This window comes from Pollachius pollachius, assembly GCF_949987615.1.
Source record: "Pollachius pollachius genome assembly, chromosome: 5".
In the NCBI taxonomy this organism is placed as follows: domain Eukaryota; kingdom Metazoa; phylum Chordata; class Actinopteri; order Gadiformes; family Gadidae; genus Pollachius; species Pollachius pollachius.
In genome coordinates, this window is record NC_136938.1 from 7,991,744 (window position 1) to 8,000,169 (window position 8,426).

Here is an 8,426-nt window from a genome sequence, read left to right on the forward strand (position 1 = left end):
TGACCTTATGGTGGCAGACTGATAAAGCATGAGAAATTCCAAAAGGTGACTTCTGAAGTCAACATATTGATTTATCTCCAAACGATACAGGCGATGTGTAATATTGCACCTGGAAGCTGGTTTTCTACCTACAATATAAGCAAGATGTTAATTGGGTTTACCTTTGTAACGTTGTCAGCCCTTGTTATTGTGTATTGTAATACGCCTTTAACCTCACACACAGAGGTTATTTGAAGATGTTCATATTCACTATTTTCAAAAAGTAATATTATATTATTCATAATATCTCTTATAATACTAAAATCAGTAATGTTCTTTACACCTTAATGACGGAACCATCCTGTCCGCCCACTAGGGGGCGCTGCTGGCATGGTGTCCAGGATCACCGGCTCGGTGGGGAAAGGCCTGGCAGCCATCACCATGGACAAGGAGTACCAGCAGAAACGCAGGGAGGAGATGAACCGGCCGCCCAAAGACTTCGGCGAGAGCCTGGCCAAGGGTGGCAAGGGCTTCCTGAAGGTAGCATGACTTCCCTTCACCACCCCCACTGTTTACGAATGGGCTAACTCGTCGATAGCACCCATGGACGTTGATGCTTCCGCCGGCTTGATGGTAAACTGCTGGTTCTCTGCTGTCTCCACAGGGGGTGGTAGGAGGTGTGACGGGCATCGTCACCAAACCGGTGGAGGGTAGGTGTCAGTGGCACACTCACTTACACACAACTAGGTGCAAGTAATTCTTGAACTCTTCTTTTTCTCCCAATGTCACATCGTCCTGGCCTTTCACACCACACGTGGTGTGGTGTGACGTTTGTGTGTGTTTTTTGAACGATAAGTAGGGGAGGCAGTAGCTCAGGAGGTAGAGCGGGTTGGCTGGTAACCGCAAGGTTGCTAGTTCAATCCCCGGCTCCTCCTAGCTGAGTGTCGAGGTGTCCCTGAGCAAGACACCTCACCTTAACTGCTCCCGACGAGCTGGCTGTCGCCTTGCATGGTTGACTCCGCCGTGAATGTGTGCATGAATGGGTGAATGTTAGGCAATATTGTGAAGTGCTTTGGGTAAAAGTGCTATATTAATGCAGGCCATTTACGATTCTGTGTGATGTACAACTCAAAATACAGTCAAAATATATAATTGGATGATGTAGTGTAAGATGTCCTAAGAATGTCTAATTTGATCCCATTTGCAGGGGCTATGAAGGAGGGTGCTGCTGGCTTCTTCAAAGGCATCGGGAAGGGGCTGGTGGGCGTGGTTGCCAGGCCAACGGGGGGCATCGTTGACATGGCCAGCAGCACTTTCCAGGGAATCCAGAGGTAGGAACTCAAACACGAATTCTCCTCATTAGAAAGCTAAAAATATTTTTTCTATTTTTCCATAGTGTTGTGTGTGTGGATTTATTTAAAGCCATCCTCGTATTAACATTGATGTTTGCACCATAGATTAGTTATTCTTTACAGTGTTTTAGTTATTCAGTGGGTTTTTCTTGTGTTATTTTTCACTGTTTTTGTCTATCTTTACAAGGTGTCTGTTGTCTTTGTATGTCTGCCGTAACCATGCCCTGTCCTATTTGTGCAGACTTATGTCACTAACTTTGACATTCTCTGCTCTCATTTTTGCTTTCATAAGTTAATGTCTCCAAAATGTTCCTTTTTTTTGTTGTTGTGTTCTTGTGTGAGTATTTGCAATGTGCTTCAATGATGTTCACATTCTTCGTGCTCTGGATTGACATGAAAGCTGCACTCCTTGCACGTTTATCAGCTCTAGAAGTTAAATAACAACGAAGCACTTTCAAGGAGGGCTTGTGTGTCCCTGTATTGCTTCTAGCTAGCGCTCCATAAACGTTCATAGTCACATAGACACTTTAAAAACACAGCAGTAACTCTGTAAAAAGAAAAGTCCAGTGTAAAAAGGCGTGCAGCTTCAGTTCTCGAAACTCTTCCGACCACCCGTTTTGCTTTGATACACCTGTGCATGTCATCTCACACATACACAGTTGGCAGAGAGCCAGGTAAGTGCACGGGCATTGTGTGGGCATTGAATCCCAGTCATACATCGTTGTGTATTGCTATGCTCTATCATGCACACAAGCTAAAACGCCCCGGAGAAGCATTGACAGTTATGCTTGACCTTGTTGCCATCTCTCATAATAACACTGCTGCTGACCACTCCCAGCTCTTAGCATTGTGAGATGGAGGCAGCCTGCCTCTAGGAGAGACCAGACAGGGCCTGGTCTTCTTGACATGCATGTCGTTATATCAGCCTCTGAAGGCTTGTTTAGAACCAAGAAATGTCACTTGGTGTCTGTCGTAAATAATTGATCCTGGGAAAGCAACAAACTGCTTTAACACAGCAATGCTAAACCACATATAGGACATTATAAGGCAGCAAACCTCTCCTGTCTTGCACTTGCAGGATAGATACCTAGACACCTAGTTAGTACTAGCTAGTTATTTTTACAAATACATTTCCACCTCACAAACTCAGTTTAATTTGTCTAGCAGATGTAAAACTTAGGATTGTGTTTGAAAAATGAAGTTAAAATAACTCATTTTGGTGTGGAGCCGTATCACAATAAATGTCTAAAAACTCACATTGTAGCCATAACACCCAGCCTTAGGTGGATGGACGAACTAATGGGTCTATGCTTTGTATTCTGTGAACATGGTGCAATTCTGAAGCCATCAGATATATTGTAAATCACTCGGTCCGTTGAACATTGCTCAGGGCATCATGAACCAATCAGCACGTTCCTCCCTCCCCCCCTCCCCCCCCCCTGCGCATTCCCAATTTATTTCAAGAACTGCTTTCTCAGACTCTCCCAGTGATATTTGACTTGTCCATGAAAAGCCCAGCCACTCACTCACTCCACAATACTCAAGCTCCATCTTGCATTCAATACTCACCCTTCACAAAGCCTAACGACTCGCACAGTTCTAGATAACCTGCTCAAATTACTGTTCCATGCCTCCAACATAGAGGTAATGCAAGGTGAGCTATTCTTACAAAAGCACTTTTCACTGCTGTACTGCCCGTCCTCCCTTGAATGATGCAGCATTAGCACAGTCTTGGAATGGAATCATTTATTTCTTTGTTTTATTTGCCACTGTCGAGGCTCTGTGCACAACCTCTTAAAAAAGCATAAGTTGCAGGATCTAACTAAATGGCATTCTAGATGTTCATTTGATTTCATGTGTCGGACTTGCTTGTTAATCCCAAACCAACTTAACATCAGTTTTTCTCTGATATCCTATTGGCTGTCCCAGAACATAGAGCTATAGCAATGCACCAACCCAGGAGAGTTGAATGCACAAAGTTCTTCATCTACTTAGATTTAATTCCAATGTTTTTTCCATAACCTGCTTTGCATAACGGTTTTCAGCGTGAAGGGCATATATTTGGTCCTAAACTAATTTCAGCAGCTGCATTGATTTAATCAGGAATTTCTCTTCTGTAGTCTTTAAACCTTACAATTGAGTCCATTCACTTTACTTAATTGTTGGACAATAGAAAGCAGTAGAAGCCAACAATGAAAGGGTTGCCATGTTAGCTGATGGCGTTTGGGTTCTATGTTGGTCTGAGGCTGGAGTATAGAAGCTGATTTTGTGTGTGTGTGTGTGTGGTCTTTGTGTGTGTCTTTGCGGGTGCTCCATCAGGGTTGCCGAGTCGACTGAGGAGGTGACCAAGTTGCGGCCGGTTAGGCTCATCGGGGAAGACGGGATCATCAGACCTTACAACCACAGCGAGGCGCAGGGTCTGGACCTCTTCCAGGTACGTTCGCCCTTTGCTCCTTCGGCATGCCAACCTTCAACCGCCTTAATGGTAAACACGCATTGATGCGCAATCCGGTCTTAAAGGTAAACACGCACAGATGCGTGATCCGGTCTGTATGGGTTAAACAGAAGACATGGTCGACACGTTGTAGCGTATTAATTCGGTCTCGTGTTTCATTTGGAATTTAAAATAGGATACTGCTACGAATGCATTTCAAACAGATAGACTAGAGTTTGGAAACATCTAGGGCTTAAGTGAAAGGAAATAAAAAAAAATAAAAAAAACAACAACTAGGAAACTGAAAGAAAACAAAAGGGAAAGCAAATTTCCTAACAAATCTTGAAATGTCAGGTATTTTCTATCTCTGCTTGCTCTCAGCTTGTTGTGTTGCTTTCCTGTGTTTCCTGTTCTAACCCTTTCCTTTGTTCCTTCTCTCTTTGCTTTTCACGCAGCCTGAGGAGGAATAGACACTCGCAGATTTGTTGCTTTTTTAAAGTGCTTTTAAAGCTATGAAAGACCAACTAGATAAAACATGTGCTCTTTGTGCTCATTTATTTGTGTTTAATGTAGCATGCAGACGTTAGAACCGATAGTAAATACTTTGCTAATCTTTTACTAACTCCTTCACTTGGGACTGCTGCATGCCAAAGTATTCTCTCTCCCTAACTTATTTTCTGAATCATTTTCACCTTTGCTTTCAACTTTTTTGTATTTTTTTAATATATATATTTTCGGAAACACTGGTAAAGAAGTGTCGCTTATTACAAGAGATTATGATTTGTTTCTCCATGAAGTGACATGCCTTGAATAAAATACTTTCCAAGCATGGACCTGTGCAGTCTTTCTGTAGACTTGAACCAATATTTTGTAGAAGATCAGCTCAAAACACTGCTAAATCCCTTCCGTCATTTGTCCAAAACCATGAAAGTGAAACTACGCTATTTAACAACAATTGTTGCTAAAGAGCCAGTGAACCCGCCTGTTTCAGCTAGAATTCAAAAACTCTGAGATGAAAAAACAAAAAAGCATTTTAGGTTGTGAGTTTTAGGGAAAAGGGTTGGGCACGTTATCCCCATGGTTACAACCCACTAACTTTGTCCAACTTATTGGTGCCGTTGCCCCCCTTGGTTGTAACGTCTAAAGGCTTAGTTATGGTTGGATGTCGACGCAACGCAAGGGGGATACAGACCCATTACGTCCTTGCGGACCTTCCTTGCATCCACCGCAGGAGCCTGACATACGCCTCCCATAATGTTTAACCTTGCGTCGAGGCGACGCAGCAGCAAGGGCTGTGATTGGTCCGCTAACTAAAACCTGACGCAGAACCAAAACAGGTTCATGACTGCGTTGAAGTGACTGCGTGGTCATTGCGTTGCTTTGACGTCCAACAATAACTAAGCCTTAAGAGCCTCGAAAAAGGCTCTCAGACGTCACAAAGGGAATGCCAGTAAGCGATAAACGGCGTAGATTACTGTGTTGACGAACATATAAGACAAATTACCATGTTTAAAACAAATAAAAATACGGTTTTGGGTTCACTGGCTCTTTAATTGCATGACATCAGCCAATCAGATTTCATTCCAACAAGGGCATGGTGTAGTGATGTTGATGACATATATAGATGTATATTAATAAACCCTTAAGTTGCCTTCAAGTTTATCAGTGTAAATATACAAACTGGCTTATTGTACTGGCAAGACAGAGTTCCTCAGTTTGTGACATTTGTACCTTCAGTTTGTGTTCAAATATAATATTCAATAAATATAAAAGAAAAACATATTTATTTTGATCCATTTTGTCTCCGTTGCCTCTGTGTAACTAATATGTCTGACTAATTAGTTATAAGTGTGGTAATGAGTAAAGTACTTGCATAGTTGGATTGGACAGTTTTCCGTTTCAACTTCCTTCATCATCCAACTCTTCTTATAGAACCAAATGTGAATCCAGTTTGGCCAAGGCCCTCAAACGCATTCTATGAGACCTCTAGCCAGAAATAATGGGCCAAAAATGAACAGAATTGGAACAATTTCCAAACTGATCTTCATATCTTCTATCTTCAGTATTATCTCTTCCATATTAACCAAAGAGAACCGCATTGTGAGATTGTTCTTTGTAATAGTCTGTGTATCTGTGTGTTCAGAAATCAGAGATCAAACAGCTAGAAGGAGAGGTGTTCAGAGATCACTGTCTCTACCCTGGTAACAGGAAGACCAACATCATCGTCACAAACAGGTACACACCCGTCCGGACCAGTCCACCAGCAGTATAAGACTCACCATATTATCATTAGGTAGTTAAGCACAATGTGCGGGCACCCTATTGTATTTTTGGGTTTTATTATTATTCCCCCATATTCTCTGCAAAACAGATACCGAATCAGTTCTTTAACAATTTGTATAATATATTATTCTTCATGTATTTAATAATTGATAATATCAATTGTTATTAATAATAATTGTACTAATAATCATATAATTGTTATTATTACCAGTATTATTAACTTCCGCTTATTCCATTCTCCCTTATGCAACCAGGAGGGTGATGTGTGTGAGGGAGATTGACTTTGTAGGACATTTCAACAAGGACTGGGAGTACTTGTTTGAGAACTTCAACAGGCCTCCTGTGGTGGCCGGAACAACACTGCAACTCTACTGCAAGGTACAAAGGAACTGACCCCATGATCTGAATGAGGAACAACACACACACACACAAACACGTGCGAAAATAAACATTGAAACAGGATTTCATGTTTTAGTGTTCGAGAATTGCATTTCCTACCTCTACAACACGCATGAAAATTTCCGCCCAGCAGAACTTGGTCTGATCTTGCAAATTCAATAGAAATGTTGAATCCTTCTATTATAAATGAATCTACTCTTTTGCATTACTTTGACTTGTCGTTAGTAAAGGCGTTGGTATTTCTTTAATCCAGGAGCAAAATAAGATGATGCTCTCCAGGAAAAATGAACAGGATCCTGTGAGAGTAGTGCAGCTCGGGGACCAGAACACAGCCAAGGTACTGCATCCACACCTCCACCCAAATGTAGCATTAGAGAGCCACCATTTTGTCATACCTTTTGCCATTTGTTTGCGTTTCTGTGTATGTGCATGTAGTAAATGGTATTCTATTTACCTGGCGCTGTGATGTGTTCCACAGAGACTGCAGGCATCCATAGAACAAGCCCAGGTGGCCTGTCAACAGTACAAGATGGTGAGGCAGAAGTCTCAGCGCTTCCTTAAACCGTCCAACAAACCCTGAGTGGTCCTTTTGCACTGCAGTCAGGGGGGATGTCGTCCATAGATAGACCCTACCTCATTGAACGGGACATTCAGTAATCACTGTTAAACAAACACACACACACAGCGCCTTGGGGACCGGAGTTACCAAAAATGTATCGCACCATAATTGGCATAAGTTTAAGTTTACGTGGATAATTTGTTAGAACATGGCACTGAACTGTGTGTTCAGTGCAGACAATTATTTTCTCAGAACAAAACTTTAACATGACAGCATTTAAACGTCAGTGTTGGCCATTGACATACACTGGGGCAACCAATAGTTTGCAAATTTAAAGATATTGAGTCTGATGTGTATTCAGTAACGGATATCAAGCCTATACCAATGAATGTAGATGAAGATTTTTTTATTTTGCTATATACTGAAAAGATCCTACTGAACTGATCCTTTCCTGTAATGTATGGCAAATAATGCACTATGACATTTATTTTGCAAGAGTCAATTATTGATTTAGATTGATAATCAGACTAATGACGATAGTAATAATGTGCACATGTTTCCGTCAACTCAAAAAAAATGAAGCCTTGCATGCACTATAAAGCAAATTCTATATGAAAAATAAATTTGCTGTTAGCAAGGTGCTGTCTTTTGCTATGCACACATTTATGAAAATAAATCTGAGCAAATTTCCATCATTAAATATAATAAGAGGAAACAAATATGTAACCAAATAATATATAATCCAAACTTTAACAAAATATTTGAATCCCAAATAAGCCCTACTCTATTGCAGTGGCCAATAACTATGATATTTTACCATTTGTTTAAATAAATGTTTACAGAATGGAGATTTTTACTACCTAAATTAAACACCCATCAGCGTATATATATATATATTTTTTCCCAGTTTAAAGAAATCTGTAACATTCTCGATCCCAATTTAACTTGCTGGTATGCGGGTTACATATGTATTTTTTTCTGTTCCATATGTTTGTACCTCTTGTATGCATCCTGTAACATTAAACAAGGTTTGACACAGTTTTTGTAAATGTTTGTTTTCTGTTGCATAGTAACAAGAAGATATAATCGGCCTAGCTTCTCACTCTTCTTATGCCAGTACTTCAAATTCGTATTATTATTTTCAAAATTGGGTGATTCCACTGTAACGTCACCAATATGAAACATTTTATATTAAACAATTGTCTGTCATCTTAAACTCTCTGCTTGGTGAAGACGCTTTGTCAATCATTTTCACAATCCGAAGCAGAAAGCGGTGCGTGTCCTCAGAGCGTCTTTTTCTGAGCGTCTTTTTCCGAGCGCCTGCGGCTTTTGACCAATGATTTAATTTAATTTTAAGTTTCCACAAATCAAAACTGAAACGTTTATCGCTAAAAAGAACTCCTCAAGAGTAGCCTACACC

The 8,426-nt window shown here is 40.8% G+C and overlaps 1 protein-coding gene across 2 annotated transcripts in view; it reads left to right on the plus strand.

Annotated features, from left to right (window-relative positions):
* vps13c (vacuolar protein sorting 13 homolog C) overlaps window positions 1-8,044 on the plus strand; it is a 60,602-nt gene extending 52,558 nt beyond the window's left edge. For both annotated transcript variants that reach the window (XM_079737310.1, XM_079737311.1), the window contains 8 exons: window positions 356-519; window positions 644-689; window positions 1,187-1,310; window positions 3,651-3,765; window positions 5,909-6,000; window positions 6,303-6,426; window positions 6,701-6,784; window positions 6,926-8,044. In XM_079737310.1, coding sequence (XP_079593436.1) covers window positions 356-519; window positions 644-689; window positions 1,187-1,310; window positions 3,651-3,765; window positions 5,909-6,000; window positions 6,303-6,426; window positions 6,701-6,784; window positions 6,926-7,027 — 851 coding nt within the window. In that variant the 3' untranslated portion in view covers window positions 7,028-8,044. The remainder of the gene's footprint in view (window positions 1-355; window positions 520-643; window positions 690-1,186; window positions 1,311-3,650; window positions 3,766-5,908; window positions 6,001-6,302; window positions 6,427-6,700; window positions 6,785-6,925) is intronic.
* The last annotated feature ends 382 nt before the right edge of the window (window positions 8,045-8,426 follow it).